A 16,077-nucleotide genomic window follows, 5' to 3' on the forward strand; every position below is an offset into this window, starting at 1 on the left:
AGGATCACTAGATGTTTTATCAACAACCTAATGCATTCCAGAAGATTAGCTCTATTGTAAAAGGGAAAAGTCAATGGCATCGTCTGCAGCTGGACAGGGCAGTGTGCCTGCGCTGATAACACTGACCTGCTTTTTCTCCGTGTCTCAGCCACAGTAGCTCTGCTGTGGCGATCTTACAGTTCGTTGCAGACAACACGTAGCGGCCAAGAGCCAGACACGGGTCGCCAGCCTGTCATGTGATTTACGGTGCGCTATCCCTCACGCTGCAAAGTGCCAGTCAAACTGAACATCGGGTGCAAAGGTCAACAGAGGATATGCATTAGCAGGAACAGTAAAAAAAAGAGAGAGGGGCATAAAATGCTAGACGGAGTACGGAACAACTGGAGCCACTGTCCGGAGGATGAGGTATGGTGAGCAGAGTTCATCAGAGAGAAACAGACGCTCAGAGGAAATCAATACAGGTGGTTATTTCTTAAAGGAATCACACATTTCGAGAGCGACAGGGCCTCATAGAACTAATGAGACTAGTGGAAAAAAATATCATTAAGTGTACAGTAAGGGATTAAGTCAAGGCACTAGCAATATATAAATGCAAATGCCTTGTTTAATTTCCTGGCTTATTGAAAGCAGAAATCATGTTCCTCAAACTCTATTGAGCATTAAATCAAATGAATCTCTGTAATATTCATATTACAGCTGAGGTAAGCCACCAAAGAGAGCCTGAGCTGATGGATTGAGTGAATATTGGATTTGCGTTCAACAGGTAGGAGGAGCAAAGACTTGCTTCTGTTCTGATGCGTAAGACGCCTCGTCTGAGCTGATATAGTGCAGCTTACAGCTGTGAGTCTGTGTCAGACTCTACCCTCTGCCCTTCTCTGCTCAAAAAACACTCCATGCAGCTTTAAGGTTGCTTAAAGGTCCCTGGTGGAGCTTTTCTTGTAAACAAACCTTCAAATTGAAGTATCTGTTAACAACCAGTGTGTTCACTGCGAGTGTCCTTGAGGTCTAACATCATGCTGAATGCATTTCCTCCCCCATAAAAAATGTGCAAAGCTGATGTTTTTTAATGTTGAAGTAGATGGGGACTTGTTTTTAAATCAAAAGAAATACTGCATAATACATGCAATGACTCAATGCAGCGTGCCCAGCATAATCCAAGCCTCCAGAACCTCAAAAGTCCTAAACTGATTCGAAAAGATATTATTTACACCTTCTTTTCAAGCCAAATGTTCACATTTGCTGCTAAGCTAACTGTGCATCCATGGTGTCAATAACAGAAAAACCTTCTTTTCAGTAAACTCTGTGTACACAAACTATGTTCTCAAGGCTCGTGTTCATGTGTAGAGACCCTGGTGATGCTACAAGCAAAGTTTCATGTTGTGTCGAGCCTTCTTAGTGTTTTAAAAATAGAGATTTTGATGCTATCGTAAGAGTGCCCCTTGCATTGAAAAAATTAGCTTGACCCGAAAACGAAAATACGGTAAATCATAGAAGTGCCTCTTTTGTCGTAATTATGCTTTTACACGAAGGTTTGACTCATATACATTCACAAAAAAAGCCTAGGTTGCATTCTGGCGAGAGTTTCACTTTAAGAGTTGTATAGAGGCGTTTTCTTTCAGTCGTTTTGCAACGTTTTAAAACGAATCCTGATCTACGTCGGTTGTTTCGCAGAAGACTACAACGCTGTCTTGCTGCGAAGCGCCAACATTTCCACCTTACTGTATCCTTACTCACAATCAGGAAAGAATAAAAAACAATTTCCTTTAAGCCCTCAAGTCAGGAAGAGCGGGTAACTCATGAAGAAGTTAATGAAAAAAATTATTAAGCGGAAGGCGCTGTTAAATATTGTAAACAAGGGGAAGTCCTGAGGCAACCTTACAGCCGAGGTGTTAATCTCCCTGTACCAAATATTATGCTATTCAATACTGCGGCGTGCCTTTTTAATTGTGCAGAGACCTCCCTCGTCTACATTATTACATGAGGAAAAAATATTTATCAGAGTTGTTTTTGTCCACAGATCTGTGAAGCAGCCGAGCACGCAGCAGAATAAAGTACAAGTTTTAATGACCCTAAAGAGAAAAAATTAAATCGCACACCTTGACTGACTTAATATCATTCCAGTTCGTTAAATTTAAACATATTCATCCCTGTGGCGGAGGTACCTGAAGTTCCTGTCAAGGATTTTTTTCTCTAAAGATCTAAAGCAGATTAAATGAACGGCGTTGAAATCAATGTAACTAAATATATTCATGGTCCTTCAGAGACGTGCAGTTGTTACACAGTGACAATGACATAGTGTTCGGTGGCAACACAATTACAGCTTTTCTAAACATTATGAAAACAAGGAATCTATAGTCCAACAGGATTACGTTCTAGTCTTATAACAGTGGATGCAGCTACACACAACCCAGCAACAATAAATAGCAACATATTCTTTGCGGCACACAATCAAGCGGAGTGCGACATTGGGAGGTGGTGAAATAACGGGTGAGAAGTTTGTGCCAATGTGAAAACTGAGAGAACACCAACAGCACACATCTATATTTTTCTGTGAGCTCAGTACATTATAAGTAAAAACAAGCTGCGCACTGGAAATATGATCTGATCACATCAAATGTCAGCATGATAACGAAAAAGAGGAGAAGAAACACTCTGATCTACTCTATTAAATGCTAAACGCAAATTATAAACTAAAACTCTTCTACATAGGTTTGATTTTAGAGGTCAGAGAAGGTGGAATCTCTCCGAATTAAACTTATTTTTCTTTGCTGGCCGACAGCTCGTTCTAATCTAAAGGTAGGTCGTGAAACAAATGTATAACTCACAAATCCCAACCGCAAATAAAAAACTAGCTCGTGCTGAGATATATGGGACATTTGGAGAGCATTTTCAAGCGAGCACAAATAAGGATGGATCAATGAACCCTGACAAGCTAAATCTAATATCCCTGCTCATCGAATCAGAACAGGAGAGGCTGAAAAGTGCAATATGTAAGAACCGGCCACCTTGAATTCATACTGCACTCTAACAGGGACAGCGTATCAGCAGAGTAGCTGCCAACTGCTGCAAACTATTCTTTTCATACATCCATGACTGTAGTTACTATTAGCGCGTTAGCTCAGTTAGCCCTGCAGCTAGCTGGACTACCAAGGAGGGTGTTGGTGTTCACACTGCTAACAATGGAGCTTTGGACCAGTGGGAGAAGTTTTCCGGCGCGAGGCTAGCTAGTTAGCATGTGAACTTGAGGTACACATCTCTTCTACACGACATATAAACTCATATTTCTTCCCACTCTGTTGATAATGTAAGATAATTCTTACATATTGCACCTTTAATACAAACTCTACCAATGTTTAGCATGTAAGCAGGTTAGGGGTTGATAGAAAGCTAGGCCGCTCAAACAAAACTGATTGTATGAGTCCATAATCAACAACGTGGCTTAAAAACTACACACAGCTCAACAGTTCAGACTCAAGTGTTTTTCAATCAAGGCAGAAAAACAATCTGCCCTTTTACAAGAGCCTGGAACAAATCACAGCAGCGTACATGTGTGCTCGGATAATCAGTCACAGGTTGCTCCCTTATCACGGCCGTGATTGATGACACTGTGCAGCTAATGCCTCTGGAAACGCCGCTAACCGTGTTTAATTCAGTGGGAAGCGATGAAGCGCAAAATTACGCCTGTAATACCTGCCGGAGCCTCCAGGCTATTAACAGAAATCATAATAAATTGTATAGTTTTTAATATACCCTCACTGACTAATATCCAACTCATTTATTTAGAATGTATAAAAAAGGCACAAAGAGCTCATTAGCAATGCTAACGTGAATATGAATTATATTACAAATAATGAAAAAAGAAAACTGTTTTCCAACACACCATTTCATAACAGAACAATGTCAGGAGTTGAACATTTGTCAAGTTAATCCGACCTGCGCTATTCAAACACTTCAAGGCTCCTCTGTTATCTTCTATTTCTCCACCGTATTTTGGACACTAACGACTGCTGAAACGTATTGTAATCGTCACATCATTCCTGTAATGTCGGTTACTTTTACCGAATTAGCTCTCACCTTTTGTTCCGTGGCAGGTTACATCATTTTTAACCTATCCAGGAGGAAAAGGCCTTTCAACGCCTGTCAAAGTAGGCAGAAAGCCCAGAAGGGCGAATCAGTCCCAGCTTACAAATATTTAAAAAGCAAGCAATTAGGATGAGATCCACATTTTCATCGGCGCTGACCAGAGAGTGAACTTCTGCCCTTTAAAGACGCCTGCAGCCGCCCTTTCGTATGGATCGCACGACATTTTATGCTTTGCTTTAAGTGCAATAAATTACGTCAATAATGTCCTGAACAGCCACTGTTCAAATGATCAAATGTTTAAACGTCAGAGGATTTCAGCCGCAACTCATTAATCTACACGGAACAGCTGTGTCTTCAGTTACTCTGACTGTTTGTCAGAGGTGGACGAAGAAAAGACTTTTCTTTGAAACCAGCCTGTGTGCTCGTGTGACTGACTGAGGCTGACGGTAAGATTTGGTTCCCTCTGCTGGCACATCTGCTGACTCTCTCATATACATCAATAAAAAACAACTACATGCTTCAAGATTCAATTTTAAGACTCATATAGTGAACAACAGATGTGTTGTCTTCATTCCCAGCATTGTTAATATACTTACGAGCTTATATGCTGGTATTGTTTGTTCAAGTTATATAAAATAGATGATTTTCTGTTGTTATGATGCAATAAAACCATCATTTATTGCTGTGGCTGGTTCTCTGGCACACTCAACAATTGTTATATGAACGTAAATACAATAAAACACATCAAAAAACACGTGTAAAAGCCACATCATGGCAGCCACTCATGTGATCAGCTAGTGTCTCCTACTCTAACACATTAAGGGCTGTAAAGCACAACTTTACTCTGTAGTATATATGATTTACGCCTTAGAATATATAAGGTTGATCCTTTTCATCGATAAACAGAAATTGAGAATATTGCTGATGCCATGAGCAGCAGGTAATCATCACATATGTCTCCCTGAGCAGTTTGAACTGGCTCCATTTATATTCTTGTTTACATACGGTCCTCAGGAGAAAACCGCTCGCCAAGTTGATATCACACCAATGCACCGCAATCTGCTTGAGGAAAACACATGCTTAGAGAGTAAAAAAAAAAAAGGCTCAGAATATATATCCTGACCAGTAAACACAGCCTGGCTGCTTCAGCGACGATGTGGCAGTGGACTGAAGTACAAAATAATTGGATCCCCAACAAAATACCGTGCAAGAAACGGCCCTCGAAGGCTTCAGAATGAAAAGGGTTAGTGACAATCTGCAGGGCACCGTGCTTCTGTCCGTTAGTGATCGGACATCGTTCGTTACGTCCCTCCCTGGCTGATTAAAGCCACACCTTTAGCAGGGGAACAATTTGCAGAGGAAAGCCGTATCAAAGGCTGTTCTTGTCAGCCGTCATGTCCCTGCATGCTGTTGGCACTCCGCTGTCACTCGGTGTCACTCCACTCAAGAGCGGCACAGAGACCCGAAAAGAGCCACTTGCGTCCGGCTGCGCTGGAAGTCTATTTTTAACCGTTGGCCATCGAGTGGGAGAGAACCGCAGAGTAACCAGCAGCCGTACACATTTCCTACTTGTTGGACTGTTTTTTGTTTTGTTTTCATTAATTATGATGCTTCTCAAGAATCTAAAGGTCAGTTATTAGTGAAGAATTCCACTTCTAATGAGCAGGCATGTGGAGGACGCAACACACTGCTTGAGAAAACGACGCCAAACTGATTACAATGATTAACCGTCTTTCCTCTTCCTAGTAAGTAACTGCTCTGCTTAGTTAATATTAAAATAAGCACATGACATACCAATTTATCAAACAGTTTGCCAGTTTAATCAAAAATAGTGATTCTAATGGACTTCCTGGTGTGGAGCTGATTGACTGTAAAAATTAAATGCCGGACATCGATCATCGTGCTTTTAATGTGCAAAAGGGCAATTAAGGATTCATCGTGATTTTTCATAAATCATTTGACTGAGATGTTTGGCACTGTAAATCATTTTCCACCTGTATCGATGATTAAAGAAAAAGAAGGAATCCCTGCATTTCATCTTTCAGGCGGTTGCAATTGTCCCGGTGCTAGAATGTTCTAGTTCAGCGCTCGTTAACAACAAAACAACAACATTTGAAGCCATTTAAGCAGAAAAAGAAGAGAACCACGAACAGACTGCATATCTCAGTCTGTCCTCACACAGACAGGAAATGGAGAAAAGTGGCTTTAGTGGGATTTTCACCATCCTATGTGAGAATGCATGTTTGAAGTGGGCGTTCATATGAAAACACTGTTGTGGGTTTTATACCGAGGAAACAGAATTACATCACAGCAGTATAAACATACACGGAGGCACTGAAAACCTGAAAAATAGAACTGAAAAAAGCAAATATTTCAGTTTTAAACACCAACTTCTGTCACTGTGGTTGGTGGGAAGATGTTTGTTGGCCTCTCGCTTGTGAAAGCCGAGCCATAAGGCAAACAGCTTGGCAAGCCTCGGCAGTAAATAGAGTATATAAATAACAAGAGACCCAACTCCTGAATATTACATTCACACTTTGGAGGGAAAGAATCAGCACGGCGCCTCAACAAGTGTCCAGCAGGCACAGGTTCAGCTATTGTTCTCCACTCAGCTGTGTGGAAGACACGAAATAGAGAGCGAAAAACCAAAAAAGTGCAACCACGACGCACAAATCTTCTTTCACATCGACCGCAATTAGGCAGCATTTATGTGAACACGAGTCACCGTGGAACTACTTAAGAATGACATAACTCAGCGCCAAAGATTTCCTTTACAACCAACTCATTAGCGCTCACATTTCACCCCTTTTCATTCCGAGGTAATTGCCACGGTGGTGCTTTCCTGCTCTCGCTGGTGTAGATCCAAGTTCTCAAGGTTCCAGCTGCTGCAGGATTACATTCAGTCCTCAGCTCTCATTTGGATAAACAAGTTAGCCAACCCACAGATGATGCAAGCGCTTTCACATCCAACCTAATTTAATTCAAATTTAATAAAGCAGCAATCAAAGTGGAAGCAAAGTGTCAAGATGCTACAGACGCTGTTGGACGTAAAGTGAAGGCTTGAAGTGAAAAGTCAAAAACAAAAGGATTAAATGACGGATAATAATATTTGGGCTGCTTGAGTCATCGTGACTGTTGAGCCAATTAGCAGCACAAGTCAGGTGAATCATGCCGAGATGCAACTGATTCAATTAAAATATCTGGATGACAGATTCAGAGGCTGCAGAACAACTTCCATTTGAGAATCGACGTGAAAACATGAATAATAACCGCTTGTTATGTATTCTCTACAGCGTGATGTATCTTTGAATTGTAGTTTTTAAATCGCTGAATGTACACTGAGATCACTTAATGAAACAAAGATGAGAGCAACAGATGGGAGCCCTGAATGCTGGCTGAACATCCTCAGAGGCACTTTGTCTAAACATTATGTTAAACACCAACATCAGCAGATGATAACCTCTACAGCAGATGCTTCAGACCAACAGGCAGTCAACTACTTTAAAGTTGAGCAACAAGTGGCTGCTCGCTGCATAGAGAAGAAATAAAACACCTAAAACAAAAAAAAAAAAAGGACTTTGCCTTTTTCTTACCGTCATAGCCGGCTTCTAATAAACCAAAGCGCTCCAGCACCTTAACAAAGAGCACCACAACCACCAACACAGCAATCATTTCCAGTCCCTCCAAGTTCATGGTCAACATGTCTGGCCGGTCACAGCCTGCCCATGGCCGAAGACGCAGAGCTCAGCGTGCAGCGCTGCCCGCAGGCCATTTTACTCCACTTAAGAGCCCCTGCATCTCTGGGTCTGATGAGCGGACCGGCACAAGTCGGAGAAAGAGGGAGGGAGGGGGGAGAAGAAGTGTGAGGAAGAGAGAGGAAAGAGGGAGGGAGGGGGGAGAAGAAGTGTGAGAGAGAGGAAGAGGAGGAGGGGACGGAGTGGCAGGGATGAAGACGAGGGGGCGCGAGGCGCGAATGGAAAAGAGAGGAGGAAAGAGGGGACGAGGGGGAAGGAACCTGATCATTGTGACAAAGAGAAACGACGGACCAAATGATTAAAAAAGAGGGAATCAGAGATGGTGATGATCCACAGGTTGCTCCAGCACACACACACACACACACACACACACACGCACACACACACACACGACTGTCTGGGTTTGGATGTGTGCAAAGGTCAGCGGCACTGAAGACTTTTTTGCTTACCGCGGAGAGATTGGATTTTTTTACCTGCACTCAGATTTTTTCATATTTGCAGACAAAACATTTGATACTTTATATTTGTTATATTTGGTCCCGACTGAAACTATCAGATGAGTTACAACAACATTTTGTAAATTCATTGTCTATATACCTGCCCTGTCTATGTTCATGTCTTGTTCTCTTGTCGTCGATGGTCCACAGACGATGAATCCCGCTAACCTCACTGAACCCTGACTTTTCCTCTGGTGCCACCATGAGGTAGAAAAGCGTGATTCTGACGCAAATCTTTACTCAGTGTTCAATATACTGCCATGAAATTGGTACACACATTCATGCTCCCCTGACAAACCTTCTGTTACATCAGTTATCAGTGTATATATTTTCTGTCAATCGCGCGGCTTCATATTTTCTCATTAAAATCCAGACTGTTATTTTCTCCTTGCCCTGTCTGAATTATAAGTAACCCTTACTCTTGATTAGAGCAGAGAGGCCGCTTGTCCCTGGAATAAAATTATGAAGGGGCGTACCAAATAAATACTTGCGTTAATCAGAATTATATGTTTGAGCAGTTGTAAGCCTGTTTCATAAAACTAATGAGATGCCCGTTTTATCTGTGATCGTACTTCATACACACATTTGACAGTAAACATGTAGAAATGAAATACTTACTTGGTGCACGTATATGTGAATATGAGAACGCTTGTTGGGTGGTTGTTAGTTTCTATACGTCAGCCCGGTGATGAAGTGGTGACCGTCCATACGATACACGGTTATACAGTAGATAATAGGAAGGATGGATGGATAATAGCAGCAATTGCTATATTCATCATATGACAGAAAGAACGATTTGCTTTTCTTCCCTGAGCCAATGAAAAGATGTTACCCTGTTAAATAACTAAGAACGGGTATGATTGAAGACGCTGTGGGCGGAGTAATCAGTGTAAAATGTCAGCCGGTGAAATAACCTGCATGTGCAACCTCACCGTCGCCCAGACTTAAAATGAAGCTCGAAACCTTAACGGAGAGATGACAGGGGGAAGGTCAGAGAGAAAGACAACACGGCGGAGAAGAAAGGACTCGAGGCTGCGAGGGGTTACGCGTCTGCGGTCAGCAGCAGGTAGCTGCTGGATTTCTCGGTGGATAGCCTTGTTTGTTTTATTTTTCATTACCTTTCATATCTAATATTAAACATGAGTGATATATTAACTTCTACATAAAATGATCAGATAGTCATCTCATCCTATAGACAAAGGTGACCTGGATGTGTCTTTAAAAAGGGCCATGTGATCTTTTTGTATACGGCTGCCAAAGACAGATGAAAGGAGCTTTGTGGCTTCAAAATGAGCCAATAGATGCTAAATATTTATTTCTTGCGGAGCGATATCACCACAGCCTCGTACGAAAAAACACAGGAAGAGGATTCTTCCACGACACGCTTTCAACGCTTATCTAGAAGAAGTGACAATGTGGTTTATTATTAAAAGCTGCCCCACAGATGAGGTCCCTTGTAAAAACCTCGCAGGGAATGAACGGATGGAACCGCATTCATCTTCACAGAAAAAGGGAGTTTGCAGCAATTTACCATGGAAACAACCTCTGAGCTGCGTATGCTATTGGGCAGCTCATTTAGCCCACTATCAGTTACTTTTCTTTATTTGTGGCAGCTGAGCATGAGCCAAATATAGCTCCGGAGCCCCGAGAGAGTGTGTGTGTGAGAGAGTGTGTGTGTTGTTCTTTGGACATGACAGGACAGACAACTGCGTAGGAAGCTCCTAGAGAATAGGGGTTGTAGAGGTGAAAAGAGGATGTGAAAGCAGTCTCACAGGCGAAAGACAAAAAGCCAGACAGAGAGGAAGAAACAACATCCCAGTGTCTTTAAATTTAAATTTCCCTTTCTTTCTTTTCTGAGGCGTGTTTCTATCCAGCATTGATAACAGAACATGACCTAATCTCCAAGAAACTTTCTCCTCTCTGCAAACATCTGCTCTCCAATCACCTCGCAGCTTTGCATAGCGTGTAATCAAGGCCCTTGGCTAATGGTAATGAAAATAATCAGGGTTTGTGCATTTCATCAGCACACAGTATGCTGTATCAATCAGTGTGTGATTGGTGATGAAGGTAATTGCCACTGCGGAGCATTGTGGTGCATTGGTTAAAAGGTTTACTGTAGGTGGCAGAGAACGTCTGCAGCACCTGCAAACTGGGTTACAAGAGCATCACATGAGAAGTTCATCAGGCCAGAAATGACTTGTGAAAATACCAGATTAAAGTTTGATTCACCTGATCATCCCTCTTTGACTTTTCATGTCTTTTTAAAGCACAAGAGCAAGGATAGTTCTTATATTTCTTCTTACTGAGTGCAAATCACATCAAACTAGCAGACTAAAACTAGGAATTTATCTTTTTAAGTATTCCATGCAGCCAAAGCCGGATCTCTTTTTCTTCTAGTTAAGACCAGATAAGTTTTGAGCAGTGGTGGACAGATTATATCTGTTATCAAGTACGAGTACAAGTACATTAATGAAATATTACTAAATTAAAGTGAAACCACTTGTATTAAAAAAATAATAGTTGAGGATTTTAAAGTAACTGAGTAAATTACTTGGTATAACGCATACTTAATTCCGGGTAAAATTACAGACTTGGAATAAAATAAAAGTACCCAAAAAGAAGACTTAAAGGGATATTCCGGTGTAAGTTTAATCCATTGTCTAACACACCGTGAAACTGTGTTAGACTCCCTCTCGAGAGATCAAGTTAGCAGACCGCTAATTTACGGAGTTTTATCAACCTCAGAAACGACCGCACGACAACAATACACTGCAGTAAATGGATCCAAATATAAACCGCCACCAAAAAGCCACAAATAATGCTCAGAACAGCACCAAACTTCAGCAACAGTACAAACAGGGTCTCAGCACATAGTCCGGGGCATCTAACCTCCGCTAGCTTAGCTGGATTTCTACTGAAAAGCTGACTAAATTTACCACTCTTCTGCAGCAGCTTCCTGTTGACGGGAAGTCCCGACGAGTCGATTACCGAGTGCAGTAGAGTTCCGCGGCTCATGGATGAAAATGTATGATTATGACTCCATGGAAAAGCAATCAAAGTTCATATGTGTCTTACCTGCCAGTTTATAACAGTTATTATCGAGAGCGGACAGGGAAAAGAACGGAATTGAGCATTTCTAACCGCACTCGGTAATCGTCGCGTCGGGACTTCCCCGACCCAGAAGCTGATGGAGGAGAGTTGAAGTCTGTTTTTAGCTTCACAATAGAAATCCAGCTAAGCTAGCGGAGGTTAGATGCCCCGGACTATGTGCTGAGACCCTATTTGTACTGTTGCTGAAGTTTGGTGCTGTTCTGAGCATTATTTGTGGCTTTTTGGTGGCGGTTTATATTTGGATCCATTTACTGCAGTGTATTGTTGTCGTGTGGTCGTTTCTGAGGATGCTAAAGCTACGTGAGCTAGCGCTCTGCAAACTTTATCTCTCGAGGGGGGTCCTACTCGGTGTCACGGTGTGTTGGAACATGGATTAAATTTACACCGGAAATCCCTTTAATTACAGGAATTTCAGCAGTTATAATTACTTATTTCCAACCATTGTTGTTTTTGGTCTCCTGCCCTTAATTTATTCATCACTTTTAGCTAACTAGTAACTTTGTATCCATTTTATCAACAGTTTCAACTGTTATTTTTTCACTTTTAGTTTACTACTTTAACGATGTATCCATTAACTATTTCCACAATTAATTTGTCACTTTTAGATTAAGGTTTCAACCTCTTGCTAGCCACTATTCATGAATCCTAAACATGCAGTGTTCAATGTGCAGTAATAGGTTTACCTACTCATTCCACCGCTTCCTTGATTGACCAGTGAAAATCTAGAGTGATCAGGAAAGATTTCAAGCTAAAACAATATATTTGATAATCCATGAACTTCTGTTAAACAAGTCTCAGCAGCAGCAGAATGCTAACGTTAGCTAATGGGTTTTCAAATATATGGTTTTACCTTGAAATATGTCCTGATGTCCTTCCAGAGTTTCACTTTGGATCATCCTTTCAGTTGTTGATCAATGAGGAAGTTGTGAAATGACAACTATTCGTCAATGGTATTCCCAATATGTGAGTAGCCACCCGCAGCTTCTCCTTCTCCCTCCTGTGTTTAGGCCAATTTAAATCAGAGTGATTGCAGCTGTGATTGGTGGGCCTGCAGTTAAAACCTCTTAACATAAATAAATAAACACAATCAGTGTCCTTATGTTAAGTTAAATTACGTTACAATTGAATTCTCATCAGGCAACATGGCGTTAAAAGAAATTAATGTCCTTCATTTGTTTGGAGAAATTACAGAGGAAGGCCCCGGTCGCCTGTAACCTTCAAACCATACGGCCAATTGCAAATTAATTTGATCTGGGTCTTGTTTGATTCCTCGAAATTGAACGTGGTACAATGAGTTTGCAAGACATTTTTCTTGGAAAGAGTAGATGATCTAATATTAAGATTCGCATACGATCAAATCAGACGAGGGCTTTGTATTTTAGAGAATATCAAAAGGGCATTCAGGGTTTGGTTACGCAACGCAGGCCCTGAATGAAGAGTGAAATCCTGTGTGTTAATCTAAAAGAATCTCCATGGATACACTGCATATATCTGCTGATGTTTGGACCACTTAAATGAGGGTCTGATAACTGACATCTTGACAGGACTTACATGTGTTATCCTGCATCCTCCTGTAAATTATCAAAATTAATTAGATTTACGTTTATACCGTTCATATCGCCCTTTGCAGTCATTTCAATGTTGCATTGTAATTCAAACGGCATCCTGTTCTGAAGGCAATTGTTAAAAGCAACTTCACGTCGTCTTCACACTGCAAGAAGCTCGTCTGTTTGATTTTGCTGCCATCAAGTGGAAACAGCAAGAATAAACAAGTCAAAGCTCCGAGCCAGGTGGAAGAAACGCACACTGTTAATACAACTCAACCTGTTTACTTAAAAGTTAACTTTTAAAAGATGATTTGATATTTTGGGTAATATCAGACTTGTTACTGTTCCCTGTTAATCAATAAATGCAGGATTTGCTTTCTAAAAGGTTATGAAGACAAACAAATGATTGAGGTTATTCCCTGTTGGTATAATAGACTAGTTACTGTCTGATCTGCCTCCTCTACCCACTAAACCTCTACTAAATAATCAAAATAAATCATCTATATATATTTTTTTAATTCTATTAAGGTTTTTTGCATTTATTTGTGTCTATTTACGGATATTTCTTAATTTATCATTTCTGATCTGTCGTCCTCGACAATGTAATATACTGCGATACAACACAGTACAGAGTATTATGGCTCTACACTGTGGTGGGGAAGGCTGTTTAAAGTGAACCAGGACTGCACCCTAGGGTGACACACTGTATCTTTGGCTGCTCTGCCACGTCGTTGTCCTGTGAGCCACATCGATGTCTCTACACGGCTAAAACCACTTCTCTGCACCTGCAGGTCTTCTCTGAGCAGGATGCTACTCATTAATCCAGTTCTAAGTGAGCGCTCTTACAGTGCTACTGGTGACCGTGCCTCATGGGAGTGAAGTGATTAATTTCACAGAGCAAACTGTCGCACTGAGTGCCGCGCCACGACAGGAAACCCAAAACAAGCTCGCAGCCCAAAAGCCAACTGATGTGGCTTCGCTTTTCAATTTAAATGCTAATTTAGCGAAGTGAAAAACCCATACGGTGTGATGACACAGTGACTTTGAAATGGGCTGAGATTACATGCTACTGATAACAAAGAGGTAGAAAAGACACCCACAGGGAACTGGGAGCTGTAAAGGTGACCCTCCTCATTCCATCATGTAAGGGGAGACTTTGCACATTTGCATATCAGAGACTATGAACAACTGAAATCTTTCACACGCCATGTGGCTTAATAAACCTGCTGACATTTTACAAATGTTGGAAGCAGAAATCCATTTCATTGGAGATAATTTTCCAGAGGGAGACTATAGATTCACCCATCTGCCTTTTTAACATGCAAGGCGAGCCTTCTGTCAGGAACGCGTTGAAAAGTGGATGGTCCATAGCTGCTCTGTACATCATGTACCCTGCATTAATGACCACAGTCAATTAGCCAGAGTCCTTCGGAGGACTGTAATACTGTGATACGGATCAATAGACTTGCACCTGAGGTGTTATGAAAGTGCTAAAGGACCATGTGCATACTAAATGTTCTCTGTCACATTGTGACGTCCACCCGGCGCTTCTGATGAGTAGTTCTGTGAAAAATGCTGCATGTGACAGATGGGTTGGAGAAATGTAATGAGATCAGTTCAAAGCGTAGTATTATTTGCATGTGATGAAGAGATGTTCTACGAATTGAATTCATACGGTAAAAGCCATTAGTCTGCTTCTTTTTGAGACGGTTGAAGACGAGAATTACTGAGGATTCTGTCTGACAGAGCTGTTGCTCTTTCCAAAATGGAAAGTTGACTTCAAATATATTTCTTTGCTGTTGTCATACTCTACAAAGAATATAGATATCAGCTCCGAGTGGTTGCATTCTTAACATAAACAGAAAATGGCTTGTTTGTCGAGCGATCTGACTTGGCGATGAGCGATCATGGCGACTGGTGGCACAGCTACCCTTAAAAATGACAGCTGCTCTCCCTGTGGTCGGCCGAAGTCTACGCTTAGTTCTGTAAACACCAGAAGGCCTGGAAGGAGACGGGCCAGCAGCGAGAACCATACTGGACGTCTCCATCGCACCTTGTGTTAATGTCACGAGGAATTAGCGCAAGAGAACAAACGCAAGCACAGAGCTGAACTTAGTTTACATTTCCGCCTTGTGAAAGTAACCAGTGGTGCTTTTAAGTTGACTCTTTTCAGGGGCTGAAACGGCATTAACATTAACTCGCCAGTCGTTAGCCTGAGTCACAGCTGTTGTTTGGCTCTTTCCAAACGAGCAGCTCTAATTCTGAGTGTACCTATCTCACGCCTACACCACGTCTACTCATAACAGCTCCCAACAACACAAACAGGCAAGACATTTCAAACAACAGCGACTGAAAGCACGACAAGGCCAAACACATCAGCGAGCCGAGAACCACCGTAATGACAGCGGAACGTCTCATAACCCTGGGACATTTAAAACACGTGGGAACACTCACAGTCAGGCAGGGGGAATCTGAAAAGGATTTGGAGGGCAGAGTTCCTATGGGTGCTTACTGGATCATCATCTCTTCTCATGTAGATGAATGCGGCTATGCAAATTAATGGAAAGTATTAGAGTGGGCAGTGGAGGAGTACTAAGGTCCCTCAGACTGTGCATGTTCGATTTTTTTGTCCTCAACTAAAGAGCACTACATAATGTAAATCAGTTTGTTACAGGTTTTGACAAAATATTCGGTAGAACTGTCAGTGCAGAGGCTGCTTTGAGCTGGAATTGCACAAAAAAACGTTCATCATTGTCAAGGCAACAACCAACAAGGCTGCTTCTAACTAAAAATGTTCATTTTAAATTCTGATAACAACAGCAACAACAAAAAAGAAACAAAAAAAGAAAGCAGTTGTTCATATTCAGGAAAACTCGAACAGGCAAATGTTGGGTTTTGTTTTTTGATAATCTGCCTTGATGTCAGATGCAAATGCTGTCATGCCTGAATACACTAGTTACTGAACACAGCATTTCTTCCAGGCTGAGGAACGTTTTTAAACAGCTAACTACATTTTTATTAGGCTACAAGTCACATGAACAAAACCCTGTTTGTGACAGCACACATATCAAAGTTTCAAATGTT

General features: G+C 41.5%; 1 protein-coding gene across 7 annotated transcripts in view; it reads right to left on the reverse strand.

The window, feature by feature from the left end:
* Positions 1–16,077, reverse strand: part of kcnip4a (potassium voltage-gated channel interacting protein 4a) — a 132,716-nt gene that overhangs the window by 33,625 nt on the left and 83,014 nt on the right. The window contains exon 1 of one of the 7 annotated variants that reach the window (XM_030430390.1): positions 12,297–12,357. The exons of 5 other annotated variants lie outside the window; for them this stretch is intronic. In XM_030430390.1, coding sequence (XP_030286250.1) covers positions 12,297–12,342 — 46 coding nt within the window. In that variant the 5' untranslated portion in view covers positions 12,343–12,357. Of the gene's footprint in view, positions 1–7,676; positions 7,850–12,296; positions 12,358–16,077 lie in introns of those variants that run through there. One more of the 7 variants, XM_030430385.1, reaches the window with a different exon arrangement.

This window comes from Sparus aurata, chromosome 10 (assembly GCF_900880675.1).
Source record: "Sparus aurata chromosome 10, fSpaAur1.1, whole genome shotgun sequence".
NCBI lineage: Eukaryota > Metazoa > Chordata > Actinopteri > Spariformes > Sparidae > Sparus > Sparus aurata.